At 37.8% G+C, this 15,975-nt stretch overlaps 1 protein-coding gene across 4 annotated transcripts in view; it reads right to left on the bottom strand.

Annotated features, from left to right (window-relative positions):
* Positions 1-15,975, bottom strand: part of STK4 (serine/threonine kinase 4) — a 100,345-nt gene that overhangs the window by 56,158 nt on the left and 28,212 nt on the right. For all 4 annotated transcript variants that reach the window (XM_049868827.1, XM_049868829.1, XM_049868830.1 and 1 more), the window contains 2 exons: positions 12,241-12,369; positions 11,385-11,571 (listed from right to left, as the gene is read on the bottom strand). In XM_049868827.1, coding sequence (XP_049724784.1) covers positions 11,385-11,571; positions 12,241-12,369 — 316 coding nt within the window. The remainder of the gene's footprint in view (positions 1-11,384; positions 11,572-12,240; positions 12,370-15,975) is intronic.

The following is a 15,975-nucleotide window of genomic DNA, read 5'->3' on the forward strand; positions in this document are numbered from 1 at the left end:
GGCTGGTAGGCTTTTTGTTTCAACTTGAACTAGGGTTTTTCTTAAGATGTAGCCCAAGAAATGAAGACATTCAGTCGAATGATGATATAAGAAACTTGAAGCCACAGGGAGAACAGGCTAAGCAGAGAAATAAAAAGGTTGTGAAAACACCACATCTTGCTCTGATTCTTTTACCTGATGCAGGAAATGCATGAACTCGTACGCTAAGGCTGGCTCATTTTTCTTTGAAACAGCATCTGGCAAGCTAAGCAGACAATCTGTAGAAGCCCACAGACAAAGCAGTGAATTCAAAAGCAAATCTACTATATTTTTCTTTGAAAATGCCATGTAAAAGCTGAAAGACCCAGAAAACAAAATGTCCACCAACTGGTGAATGGATAAGTAAAATGTCTATTCATATGGAACGCATTGTCATGGAGTCGATTCTGACTCATAATGACCCTACAGGACAGAGTAGAACTGCCCCACAGGATTTCCAAGGAGTGGTTGGGGGATTCAAACTGCCAACCTTTTGGTTAGCAGCCGTAGCTCTTAACCACTCCACCACCAGGCTCCATCCAAACAGAGGGATATTAAAAAAGAATGAAGTACTGATAGATGCTACGACATGAATGAACCTTAATAATAATATGCTAAATGAAAGAAGTCAGTCACAAAGACCATATGCTGTGTGAGTCCATTTAAATGAAATGCCCAGAATAGGCAAATCTACAGAAGCAGAAAGGAGATCAGTATTTGCCTGGGGTTAGATTGTGGATAAACAAAATGTGGTATATCCATACAATGGAATATTATTTAGCCACAAAAAAGGAACGAAGTACTGATACGTGCAACAATATGGATGAAACTTCAAAACATTATGCTAAATGAAAGTCTGACACAAAAGGTCACATACTGTATGATTTATTAAAAAAATATCCAGAATAGGCAAATCCACAGAGACAGAAAGTAGATTAGTGGTTGCCAGGGATGGAGAGAGGAAGGAACGGGAAGTGACTGCTAACGGGATTGAGGTTTCTTTTTAGAGTGATGAAAATGTCTGGAATTCAATAGTGGTGATGGCTGCACAGCTTTGTGACTACATTAAAAACCACTGAGCTGTACACTGTAAAATGGTGAATTTTATAATAATGTGAAATGTAACTCAATTTAAAACACAGTAAACTTTAGAAAATTAGATTGTGGTGATGGTTCAAAAACTCTGGCTATTCTAAACACCACTGCATTGTACACCTTAAATGAGTGAACTGTATGATACATGACATACAGTGTAACCAAGAGAGCCAGAACTCAACGGGACTGCCTTGTTCTTCTGGGTCTCCAAAGTTCTCCACCTTTGGCAGAGTGCGCGCTTACCACTTTTCTATAGCTCTCTATTAGTGGGAAATATTTGTGTTTTCCTTCTCTGATAGGTTTCTGCCTTACACAGGTTCTGGCTTTTGCAGCCTTTTCCAGTTATTACTCAATTTTTTAAAAAGCAAAAAGACCCCTTTCTTCTACTATTTGTTTTTATTTCTGAGCTGTAATGCCAAGGCAGTCATATCTGGGGAGGAGCTTGACAAAAGACTGAAGCCCATCTTTTCCTTTGGAATGACCATCTACCAGACCTTAAATTTTATGCCCTTCCACTTCAAACATTCATTTTCAGATTGTCAGTAAGTAAACCACAATGGTCAACCTACTCATTCCTTAATCTTTATAATAACTCTTCTCTCTTAATAATTCATTCTGTTTGAACAAAAGTACTGGGCAGAGCCTGCATTTTCTTCTCTGTCTCAAGCGTAAATATTTGCAAGAAAAAAAAAACCCTCGAGTAATCCCTCAAATGTTTTCTTCTGGCTTGGAATAATATGCTTTAATATATACTTCTCATCATAGGGCTGGGTTTTTTTTTTTTTTTTTGGTCTAACATTTATTATGTTTGTGTGGTTTTTTGGTTTTGTTTTTGGAACCAGGCACCTAAGTGTTTTACATGTATTAACTCATTTAATTACACAAGTTATTATCCAAGTTCCTGTGCGTAGCCATAAATACTCCTTTGAATGTTCTTTGAAACCACTAGGAATTACAGGAACTAGAATATTAAGATTCCCTGGAACCAAAACAGGAATAATTCTTCCAGTTAACCCAGCTTCAGTAATTGACTCTACGCAAATTCACTTGATTTCTGGGCAACGGTGCTCTAGTTGTATGCAGTATCTATTCAAAGAGATGTAAATCAGATTTCAAGGAGTTTACTAACTACAGTAATAGGGACGGCATATCTAAAAAGACACAAAAGGCTTACAGCTATGAATGATCCCCACACCTTGACGACTGTAAGAATTTCCTAATTGGTCTCTCTCTCCAGTCTCTTCAAACTCCATGTCATCCAACTGATCTTCCTAAAAAACTGCTTTGTCATAACACTCTTCTGATCAAAGTGTCTTTATACTACCCTATATTACTCACAGACTCAAGTTCAAACTCTACTTTGGCATTCAAGGTTCTCCAATATCCAGTCATCACCCACATCGTTCCATCATTCTCTTACATGAACTCTGCTTTAGCCAAACTGAATACTACACAGACATTTCTACCTTTCTGTCTTTGTACATGCCTGGAATGTCCTCCCCCAGCCTTTCTGCATATCTAAGCCTTCCTTCTTATAACTCATTAACACTTTTCTGTACTGCTTACCCAGCATTCTACCTCTTCATATGTAGAGGTCGCAGCTCCTCAACGAGGCTACAAGGTTATGTCAATATCAAATGCCACTATTTGAAACACCCTGGGTAATGTACCATACATAGAAGGAATTAGGGCAGTTATAGTACAGCAGGCATCTATAAACATTAAATAGTCATGATACTGACAGATGGCATCTCCCCCTTTTAATCTACAAGTTTCTGGTCAGCAATGTCTCATTTGATTTTTATACATACATTACATGGTAAGACACGTAGTGACTACCTACCTAATAAAAACTGCGTGGTTGACATTAAGCATTCATTTTTAACCAATATTGATTTCAAGTTGTTACATTTATTAAAACATAAACATTTAAGGGAATCATCTACTTTTTCTTTATACCAAAAACCCACTGCCGTCAAGTCGATTTCGACTCATAGCGACCCTACAGGACAGAGTAGAACTGCCCCATAGAGTTTGCAAGGAGCGCCTGGAAGATTCGAACTGCTGACCTCTTGGTTAGCAGCCGTAGCACTTAACCATTGCACCACCAGGGTTTCCTTTTCCTTTATAAACCCATTCAAACTTTATATATCAAAATGCATCTCCGTTTTCTTAATGAACAAGAGTAGGCAGGTCAGAGCAGCTTACAGCACCAGAGAAATAATATTCTAACTGACCAAGATTGATTTATCTGGCCCTGAGACATAAGAATCAAGGTATATCTTGTAGTATTCACTTCTCTTTCTTCTTCATCACTATTATGTTCTTTCCCTCTCTTGGAAATATATTTCCCCCATGGTTATTCTTGACTCTCCTTTTATCAATACGATTATACTGGGGCCCTTTATTTTCCCAAAAACAGAGGCCATCAGCCCTTCACCCAAGTCACACTGAGCTCTGGTACTCTCATATCCTAATATGTGGTCTGGCAGGGTCATGTGAATGAATTTTCAGGCACCAAGAGTCTGTGCTTTTTGGCTCAACTCAAAGGAATCAAGAATGTTAATGGTTTCCAACGATACAAGTGTGCCCAACATCTGGACACAATTAGAAAAACTGCACAAACCATTAGGATTTGGTCTCCACTCTAGTAGAATGATTCAAGGATGACCTTGAATTGTTTGTGCAACTGTGAGAAAAGTCTAAGTGCCAAGATGTCTGTGCTTCTATTGTAAACGTCACCCAGGAGGGAGCTTGTGATAAAATGGACAGTGAGCCACAGTGAGTATCTTTCAGGGATGGGAACAAATCAACAAGTAACAAATTCCACAGTATTACGATAAGAGTTTGAAACTTTACAAAGAAAGGCTCATGTAGATCTGAAGTCTGGCTTTCTTTAAAATCTGCCATCTTGTATTTTGAGCTACTTAACAGATTCGCAGAACATCTATCATCTTACTGCCAAAGGATTTAGAACACACACACATTCCCTCTCTTCTCAGCACATTTGTAAGTGACCTTCCCTTAGGGCAACAATTTTCACACCAGTGGTCAGACATGGAGATGGCACTTAGGAAACACCATTAATGCCAAGAGTAAAAACTAAAAACCTAAGCAGCAAGAGAAAAGATGCAGGAAAGTAGTCTTGGTTGAAGGAATTTCTGAGTCCAGTGAAAAAGCCACTCTCATATTCATTATAATACCTACCACCTTAGAGCATTTATATGTTAAGTATTTTACGCGTATTATCTCAAATCTTCTTAGCAACCCTACAAAGCAGGAACTTTTATGCTTCATTTTTTATGGACTAGAAAACTGAGGCTCAAAAAAAGGAAATAACTTGCCCAAGGTGACTCAGTCTATAAGACCCTGAACCAAGTTCCAAACCAAAGACTCTGACTCCAAAATCTATGCTCTTTCCACTACTCCTTTTTTCTTCTCTTGGCCTTACTCAGAGATGTGATCCCAACAAAACTAAATGTTTTAAGGTTTTAGCTTTGGTATGTATAACTGCACTAACGCTACCTGCAATTCTCATATGATGCTGACTGTGAGTGGTAAGCATAGACGGACACTTAATACTCTCTGATGGGATCAGAAATTGGACAGTAAACCTATCATGGTAAAAGAAGTGTTAAAATACCTGTAGCACTTTATGTCTTACTGTACTTGCAAATGCTATAATCTCAGAGAGAATCAGATAGATAAAACACAAAGGAAGCAATGTTATAACATTCTCCTTCAAACAACTGCAGGTGGAAAAAAAAATAGGCTGTGAGTCAAGAATTTCTATCTTATATGCAGCTCTAAAATTAGTATCTGATGGACAGTATTGAAATAAAATCATTTCAGCAAGAGCGTGTCCTTTGGTTTTAATATAAGGAAACGCACAGCAACAATAGGTGCTTTCATGAGACTTAAAAGACTTTCTGGGGGACTACAAAATGCATAATATTGTCACAGTAATTTACCTAAAATATGCTTCTGAGTTTCCCCAATTACACCTCTATGCTTCAAAATCTATTTCCAAGAGATTAATGTGCTCTAGAGAAAAGATTAAAATTTTATGAACTTAATGTGGGTTTTAAGAGAAATTATTCACTTGATCCTTTTAGTTCAGAGTCTAATTTGAAAGGCTTGAGTCAGGGAAACAATTTTTCAATTCAGTAGTCCAAGTTCTGCCTCCCACTACCCTAGTAAGCCTAGAGGTGAGAAAGGGGTCAGGTAGCCAGGCATCTCTTGGGAATACAATAAAGACAAGAAGACTATGACATTTTAGCCTACGAGTCTTGGGAGGGAGGACCGCTGCATGCCAAATCTTTAGTAGATGGGTACATATTATTGCAAGTGGCCATCCACTGGCCTGTCATCACCTCATATGGGGCAAAAGCATTTAATTGTTGAATTATAAAATGTGCAAGTCAACCTCATCAACTATCTCAGTTGCTCCAACATTCTCTTTATCAAAAAAAAAATCTTGCTTTTTTTTTTTGTTCCAAGTATATACTTTATATACCAAAATATTTTTAATGTATTTTTGAAAGTTTGGATTCTTTCTACATTTAACTTCCAGTTTTCATTTAAACTCCTAAATATTAGTAACACTCTATTTGATAGTGACCGGATAAAGCATAAGGAGAAATTGTCTTCCTTTAAAAAAGATGTTTGCCTGAGAATGAGTAATGGTGAAATCATTTTTCTGCATATTAAGGGCCCACCCAAAAATGAGGTAATACATATAGTTTAATAGAAAACACACAGAAGACAAGATGTACACAAATTTCATTATTTTCACAGCACTACTAATCGTATTCAGTGCCAATATATTACTTTGGATGACAGATACTAATAACAATAATTAACATTTTCCTAGACCTCTATAATGTGATCTGCAGAAGCACGTATTTTTTAATCAATATTAATGACAGAAACAATGCCTGAATCAGACAGTAACAACTAGCAGCCTCAAGATATCATTTTATGAGGAAACTCATACATGAAGCTCTTTAAATTTATAAACTATCCAAATTAATCTCTTGAAGCTTATTTTATAAAACTGAAAATCATGAGTTAAAAGTTACTTAGTTTTATGTTGACACAATTTCAAGCTTACAAAATAGTTGCAATATTATAAAAACTACCAAGATATCCTTTACCCAGAACCCCAAATGTCAAGTTTACTACATTTGCTTTATCTAGCCATCCATCCATCATTTATCTATCTATAAAATCTTTCCTGCTTACTATCACACAAAAATTAATGATATACTAGGCTATAATGTTTCAAGAAAATGCCAAAGAACTGATATCGCACAGACCACATTCTTTGACCGCAATTCTCTGAAATTGAAAATTAAAAATAGACAGTTTTAAAAACCATGTATTTGGTTTTTAAAAACCACTTCTAAATAATTCATGGGCTTAACAAGAAATCTGTAAAAAGCACAAGCAACACAAGCTGGGGAAAATGTTTATAACGTACCACACATGAAAACTTACGGGATGTGGCTAAAATAGAACTTAGAGAAGAAATTACAACGTTAACTGAATGCATTATAGTAAGCGGGAAAATCAAACAGCTAAGTGTTGAATTCATAAAACAATTTAATACCAATTTTGACTAAAAGCAAAACAAACCAACAAATTTTTAAAAAACCCTCTTAAACTAGAAATAGACAATAACTTCTTTAACCTGGTAAGGGGTATCTACCAAACACTGCTGCAAAATCAGACTGAATGGTAAAACATTAGAAGAATTTTCTTAAAGGTGAGGAATGAGACAAGAATTCCCACTAACACCTCTACCATTCAATACTATACTGGAGGTTTTAGTAGAACAGAAAAATACATAAAGATTGAGATAAAAAATAAGATTGTAATTCACAATGTCTTCATTAAATACACACACGTGAACATGCGCACACAAAAATATCTCCAGAAAATCTACTAGAAAGAATAAAACAATCCATAAAAATCAGTAGCCATTGCCTACAAAAGCAAAAATGTTAAAAAAAAAAAAAGTTTACAGAAGTATGCCATTTATAATAGCAACAAAAACTACAAAGTATCTGAAAATAATTTTTTTTTAAATATCTAAAACAACCTTGTGGATAAAATCATAAAATGTTACCGAGAAATACAAGAAATAAACCAAATAAATGAAAAGATAAACCATAGTAACGAATAAGAAGAATTAACATCATAAGAATGGAAGAACAGTGATAAAAATTTCAAGTAGTAATCTACGTTGAAAAGAAAAATAAGGAGAAGGGGAATCTGGTTTAAACAGATGGTCAAAGAAGACCTGAGAAGGTAACAGGACCAAAGATCTCAGTGGAGGGAGAAAGCAAGTCTTTCAGATGGAAAAATAAAATCAGAGGACTATAGGTCATATTATAAACAAAAACAAATTCCCAATATATTAGAGAAAGTCCTGGTGCAAAGGAGAATGAAGAATACCAAAGACATAAGGAAAATTTTAGCTCAAGAGACAGAAAGGGCCACATAAACCAGAGACTCCACCAACCTGAGACCAGAAAAACTAGATGGTGCCTGGCTACCACCAATGACTGCCCTGATAGGGAATACAAGGCAGAGTCCCGGATGAAGCAGGAGAAAAGTGGGGTACAGAACTCAAATTCTAATAAAAAGGTCAGACTTAACGGTCTGACTGAGACTGGAGGGACCCCAGAAAACATGGCCCCCAGACTCTCCGTTAGCCCAAAACTAAAACCATTCCCAAAGCCAACTCTGCAGACAAAGATTAGGCTGGATTATAAGACATAAAATGGTATTTGTGAAGACTGTGCTTCTTAGCTCAAGCAGATACATGAGACTAAATGGGCAGCTCCTGTCTGGAGGTAAGATGAGAAGGCAGAAAGGGATAGGAGCTGGTTGAATGGATACAAGAAATCGGGGTGGAAAGAAGGAGTGTGCTGTTACATTACAGGGACAGCAACTGGGGTCACATAACAATGCGTGTATAAATTTCTGTACGAGAAACTAAATTGAACTGTAAACTTTCACTTAAAGCACAATAAAAAAAATTATTCAATTATTTGGGTACTACCATTTTGGGTGATAATAGTTTCAAAACTACACAAATGGTCATCATGCTGCAGAAAGACATGGGTTCTGGCTAAAGTCCACCGAAAAACCTGAGAAGGGAGAGGAAAAGTTGTCAACTACTTTACCAAGTATGAGGTACCCAGTCTCCTACCTAGAGAAAATAAAAGACACTGCCCTAGTGTTGCCATGGATACTTAATAGTCTTGATCTAGAATTTAAAGCCTTCCATAGAAAAAGGAGTTGAGAACACAAATGGAAACACAATTTTAACTCATCAGCTATTACAGAGCTCCCTCTGCTGGCCCAGGAAAAGCAAAATCATCCTAACACGGCCACCAATCCTATCACCTTAGGAATGCACCATCAGTTCCTGGGGGCAAGCAAGGTCCTTCTAGAGCCCTTGTCAAAAAAAAAATTAAAAAAAAAAACTGATACCAAGACATATAGAAGAAGTCTTCCAAAGTCCCCAAACTGATATTTTATGCAGACAGGGGTTTTCAAAGTAGTGTGGGTCATGGTTTGCCACTATAGTTCTTACAGGGTTGTTACAGCCTCTTACAAAGCAATCATATCTTACCCGTCCACCCTAAATCCCCTTCCTCCAATTACAATATGACTCCTTAATGTAGACTCAGACACACAAAACCACATTCCCTCCGATGTAACAGTATCATTCATCTATCATCAGAGGCACGTCCCTTTAAAAACCACCCGTCCTTTCCTTCTGGAAATCCTGGGGACACAGGCAGAGGCTCGTGATATTCTCTGTAACTGTGTACATGTTTTAATTTCCCATAATGTTTAAATAACTCTTAAAACAATAAAAGGTAAAGGTAATCAAAGTAAGTGGCAAGTCTGTCAAACTTGTGGCCGCAAATGTGAACTACAAAACCTACAGCAGGCTGTTTGTGAATTGAGTTTATTTAATGTCACTCAGCCTGTGACTGCTGAGTGGGTTTTAAATGGTTTTTGTCATGACGATAATAAAAGATGCTTGTTTCTCATTAGACATGCTAAAACTATGCAAGCTCAGAAACTGAAAAGAACAAACAACCCATGGAATTAATTAGCACTTGGAATATGAAAACTCCATTTGGAACAAAATTAATTCCTTAAATAAAAAAGGATAGATTTGCCATGCACAGCACTTGTGGGTCAGGCTAGTTGTATTGCACAGTGATTACAATCATTTGCATAATTAAAGCCCCTAAAATAAGTAGCACTAAGAGTCGATGGAAAGAACTAGAGGTCAACATTACTCTCTCATTACTGCAACACAAACCTTCCTAACAAATCGCACTGGTTACTTAAAAAAATCAAAAGAAAAACTACGGTTAGTACATAGTATTCACTTCATGACTTAGGTAACACCAAATATCTAGAGTATTTTAAATGTTAAGTTTAGGCGATGAAACATAACCTAAGAGCACTGAATAAGAGAAGAATTTAGAGCCTAGCATAGGGCCTGACATTCCTTTTGTAAAGCTTCTGTAAAAAGCTTTTTTTTGGACAAAGTTTTTGTAAAGCTTTGATAAAAGAAGGGGAGAAAAAGGGGATTCATAAGGTAATGCTGAGTTCAACATTCTAATTTACAGGAAGAAGTTATGACAGAAAGACATGATGCTTAGTACAGTAGAGGGTCAGTGAAAAAGAGGGAGACTCTCAACGAGATGGATGGATTGACACAGTGGCTGCAACAATGGGCTCAAACACAGCGAGGATGGCGCAGGACCAGGCAAGGTTTTGCTCTGTTTATACACAGGGTTGCTATGAGTCGGAGCTGACTCAACCACACTGGAACAACATAATCCTACCACCAATGATAATAAGGTGGAATGTAGACCGTGACAAATGAATCTAACTGTATGCAAATGAATTCACATAACTACACTGAGGGAGTGGGGAAGAAAGGAGCTGACCCAATTAACTCTGGAAACAGTGCTTTGGCTGGATAGCGGAGAATAAAGACAAAAAGAACTGTCATGTTATTCTAGCTAGTTAACCTGTTTCACCCAGGAGTGGGGCTAGTCATTTTGAAGATATGCTATAGGTATGCCAGCATTGAACAAATAGGTATTCTGTAAAAAAATGGGAGTCCTCACTGTAGGGAAAGAGACGTTACAAGTTAAAAAGAAAGAGGAAGGCTAGAATCAATTCTCTGGTACCGCATCAGAGCCAAAAGTATCATAATGGACTCATAGCTTTTATATATATATACACATATATAAATGATATATGTATAAATGATTATATACATACACACAGACACACACATATACACTCATGTATATATACATATACACACATACATGCAGATGATAGATACACAGATAAATACAGACATGTATGAATGTGTGGGTTTCTACACATATACATATTTCCGAGCTCTGTCCACCAAGAGAACCTAGAAACAATGATCTTAGTTTCTAAACACCATTCTTTAATAAAAGGTACCAGAACTCTTTGGAGACAGGGGTGATTCTGGAATTGGAGCAGGGAAAATACAAGATAAGGTGTTGGTCCTTAGTCACAGAAAAAAAACAGATCAGAGGAAAAGAAGCCAAGATAGGATTCAACTAGAAGGGACTTGATGACTTTTAAACTTATCCACTCATCTTTAATAGATTTAAAAAAAAAAAAAAAAAACAAGTGCCGTCGAGTCGATTCCTACTCATACCGACTCTATAGGACAGAGCAGAACTGCCCCATAGAGTTTCCAAGGAGCACCTGGCGGATTCGAACTGCTGACCCTTTGGTTAGCAGCCATAGCACTTAACCACTATGCAACCAGGGTTTCCTTTAATGGATTAGGTGTTGGTAAACCTGGGTTAGAAAAACAAAGTGTCATGAAAATGGACTGAAGATATGTAAATAGCTCAGAATTTCATTACACTTTGAGTTGAATTATGCATTAAAACAATGTATGTGCTTGCCTCCAGGGATCAAGGGTAAAATTGTAACATTCAATGAGAGAATGGCTGTTCAGGTGTAAAAGTCAGTCCCTTTTCACTGCTGATGCTTTCTTGTCTGTGATTCCACATGGCAGTGGACCCCGCCTCAGCCCTCCCAGCCCCACCAAAACCTCTGCTGGTGGCAGCAGAAGAGGGGGCTCAAGACAGAGACGGCATCGACCACAAGAACCTGTCCTCTCTAAAATGTGTGTACAGTTTGTCTCAGCAGTTAATATACTTAATCAGTCTTACTTTTCATAGTCCCTTCCTCTTCCTCGTCCTCCGCATTGATCACCATGGTGCCCAGCTGTGACGGCAACGTGTCATCATGCTCAATCATAGTATTGGCTCCATCACTCATAGTGCTGGCAACTCGGACAGTGCCCATGTCATCACCCACTGCTCGAACCATCGTGCCAGAATCCATTTCATCCTCCTCCTGGGAAAGGAAAGAACCTCAAATTGTGGCTAATTTGATCAAATGATTTTGAGTTTTCTGAATGACTTTTACCCACCTGGGTATACATATTTATGGTTTTGACACATTCACATTCTAAACTCACCCTGTAGAACTGAAAGCACTCATTTTACACACAGATCATAAATTCTCGCACGTGAGAACAGCACATCTAGCCCTAAAAGGACCCTTTCCCTCTCCCCTTCTTCCTTTCTTCTTAGTAGAGACCTGCAACATAGACCTAAGAAGCTGAGGTGAGCACCTCTGGCATCTCAGGGTTGTGAGGGGGGTCTAAGTACAAAAGCTACAAGTTTAGCACAGATTGCAGATGCTCAATAGGACATGGAAGGACCAAGTCTCAGATTCGAGCATTCCCTCTTCTGGATAAAAAGTTATCAGAATATAAGATATGTTGGCGAAAAAATAAAATTGAAAAGTGCCCCAGAAGGCACTGGAAGAAGAGCAATTACAGATTCAGCACGATGAGATCCAATGCCTCAAGCAAGCTTTGGCCCACGATAGCACACAGTCATGTGAGAAGAGTCTCCAGCTCCAGGCTGATCCACCATCTCCTATTCACCTTACCTGGCTTTGCAATCATAAGATAACAAGCATGGGTGCCCAAGGCCCACAGCAATGGCTGCCACTCACTGAGTTCTCTTCATCATCCTGGTCCACCTCCCGCTGCTGGGCTTCCTGGCGTTTCAGCTTGACGTCCATGGCTTCATTGATTAAGTCCCGCAGTATCGACACTCCTTTGGCACTCTTGACAAATGGGTGCTTAAACAAGAGAGCGGGAAACTCTGGAGACAGTCGATATGACATCACTGCCAAAACAGTGTCTGGCACACAGAAGGTACTTAAATATTTGTTGAATCACTGAATTTACTTTTTCGCTTTATGCTTTGGACAATAGCTAAACCACACTCACTGTATAACTCTGAACATGCATATTCAAGCTTTGCTCATCTTTTTACTGCCTAGCTGGAATGTCTACTCCACTTCTCTCTGCTGAATCTCAAGGTTCTCAGCAGGGTCGCACCACCACCTAGAGGACATTGTGTGGGAGTATGTTATAGTTGTCCCATGGCTTGGAGAGCACAAATGGCAAACGAGGGGAGGCCGGGACGCCAAGCGGTCCTGCAATGTTTGGAATAGTCCACACAACAGAAAATTGTGCCACGTTCTGCACATCTTCCAAATGCTGCAGAGATATTTACACTTTAGTAAATAATGCCAAAAAGTTTCTTCAAGGGGTATGCAAAAAAGCCTAGTAACTTGGGAAGTCTCTTTGGATTGGAGAGTAAAATTTAAATGGAATAAAGACACTGGTTAGAAATCACGGAGTAATTTACTCACTGCATTTATTCTTACCAACTACGTATTTAGGCAGAAAGAATTTTAGCACAAGAGTGCAGTTACTGCAGAAATACTTAAACTAATCACAAATACGTAACAGATGTGGACTCAAACATTATTCAGTCAGCAAAGACACCTGAAACCCACAGTCATTACTGAGTTCCATCAATAAAAACCGTTTAAAAATTTTAATATTAATGCCATCTTACGTTTTATTGTTGTTATTGATAGCACAATGATAAAAAAAAAAAATCTATGCTGTGAAAGCTACACATGGAAATTCCCTTTAGGGAGTGCCTGTTGTTTTCCAAAGTTATTCTGATATTGTCCAGCATTTTTCTTTGTAATCAACCTTCTATTTCCATCAGCTAACAAAGGATATGGTCCCCATGGCCTTTTTAGTTACTTCAGAGATTAAAAAAGTATGTCTCAAAGTATTTCAGTAGATATATTTTCCATTAAATTTCATCACTACCCTATCCAGGCAGAAAAAAAGAAAAAATTTTGGTACACTTAGAAGTAAGACCCAGCTCGTTTGCAAGCATCTTACTTCCTTGTTCTCTCCACTTCGATAGTAAGATCATTCCCCTCTTTCTCTTATATACGAGTAAATCTGGTCAGTTATTATTTAATATCAGTTTTTATTCTGGTGCCCACCTATACAGCTCTGATGTTTCATTTTCCTGTATTTCTTGAATGCAATGGTTTCTGATCTTCTTACTGCTCTTAAGCCTAAAGTCATTCATGACGCTAGATATAGGTATCTAGCTACTTCATTATGTCTTCACATTGGGTCATGAAGGAACATTATATTGAAATACATATTATTTTACTATAAAGTATTATCTTTATACATCTTCGTTATATCACAGGTATGACATTATGCTGATTTTTTTTTAATTATGAGGATAACAGATTTTATTATCTATGAGTTTCATTCCAGAAGAGTTACTAGAGTGTTAAAAATATATATTGGTTATAAAAAAGGGGCCATTCGGTCCCCAACAAGATAAGATACTTAGGAATAAATCTAACCAAGGACATAAAAGACCTATACAAAGAAAACTACAAAACATTACTGCAAGAAACCAAAAGAGACCTACCTAAATTGGAAAACACACCATGCTCATGAATAGGAAGACTCAACACTGTAAAAATATCAATACTACTCAAAGCAATCTACAGATACAATGCAACCCCGGTCCAAATTCCAACAGCCTTCTTTAACAAGATGGAGAAACTAATCACCAACTTTATATGGAAAGGGAAGCGGTCCCAGACAAGTAAAGCATTACTGAAGAAAAAGAACAAAGTGGGAGGCCTCATACTACCTGATCTTAGAACCTACTACAGAGCCACGGTAGTCAAAACAGCTGGTACTGGTATAATGACAGACACGTAGGCCAAAAGAACAGAACTGAGAACCCAGATGTAAGTCTATCCATCTACAGGCTGATATATGACAAAGTGCCAAAGTCCATTAAGTAGGGAAAAAACAGTCTCTTTAACAAATGGTGCCAACGTATCTGGATGTCCACCTGTAAAAAAATGAAACAGGATCCATACCTCACACCATACAAAAAAAACTAACTCAAAATGGATAAAGACCTCAATATAAAATCTAAAATGATAAAGATCATGGAACAAAAAATAGGGACAACACTAGGGGCCCTAACACATGGCATAAATACAATACGAACTCTAACAACGTATAAACAACAGACGATAAACTTGATAACTGGGAGCTTCTAAAAATTAAAACACTTACACTCATCAAAAGACTTCACCAAAAGAGTAAAAAGAGAACCTACAGACTGGGGGAAAATTTTTGGCTACAACATATCCAACAAGGGTCTAATCTCTAAAATCTATAGAATATTTCAACACCTCAACAACAAAAAGACAAATAATCCAACTAAAAAATGGGCAAAGGATATGAACAGACATTTCACCAAAGAAGACATTCAGGTGGCTAACAGACACATGAACAGATGCTCACAATCATTAGCCATTAGAGAAATGGAAATCAAAACTACCGTGAGATACCATCTCACTCCAACATTACTGGGCACTAATCAAAAAAATAGAAAATAATAAATGTTTGAGAGGTTGCAGGGAAATTGGAACTCTTATGCACTGCCGGTGGGAATGTAAAATGGCATAGCCACTATGGAAAATGATACAGTGCCTCCTTACAAAGCTAGAAATAGAAATACTATACAATCCAGCAATCTTACTCCTAGGAATATATCCTAGAGAAATAAGGGGCAGTCATATGAGTAGATATATGCACACCCATGTTCACTGCAGTATTATTCACAATAGTAAAAACATGGAAACAACCTAGGTGCCCATCAAAAGATCAATGGATAAACAAATCGTGGAATATACACACAATGGAACACTATGCAACAATAAAGAACAATGATGAATCCATGAAACACCTCACAACATGGATGAATTTGGAGGGCATCATGGTGAATAAGGTAAGTCAATTCCAAAAGGACAAATATTGTATGAGACGCTACTATAAAAACTCAAGAACAGGCTTACACACAGAAAAAGAACAATCTTTGGTGGTTATGAGGGAGGGAAGGGATGGGGAGGGGAAATCACTAACTAGATAGTAAATAAATATCAAACTTTGGTGAAAGGAAAGACAGCACACAATATAGGCGAAGGCAGCACAACCTGACCAAGGCAAAGTCATAAAAGCTTCCTAGACACATCCAAATACCTTGAGGGACCAAGTTGCTGAGGTTGAGGGTTGGGGACTGGTCTTCGGAGACATCTAGATCAACTGGCATAACAAAGTTCATAAAGAAAATGTACTACATCCTACTTTAGTGAGTAGCGTCTAGGGTCTTAAAAGCATGTGGGTGGCAATCTAAGATACATCTATTGCTAGCATCCTGTCTGTTGCAAAGGAGAATGAAGAAAACCAAAGACAAATGGAAAATATTAGTCCAAAGGAGTAAAGGACCACATGAACCACAGCCTTCACAAGCCTGAGCCCAAAAGAACTAG

This window comes from Elephas maximus, chromosome 25, assembly GCF_024166365.1.
Source record: "Elephas maximus indicus isolate mEleMax1 chromosome 25, mEleMax1 primary haplotype, whole genome shotgun sequence".
In the NCBI taxonomy this organism is placed as follows: Eukaryota; Metazoa; Chordata; class Mammalia; order Proboscidea; family Elephantidae; genus Elephas; species Elephas maximus.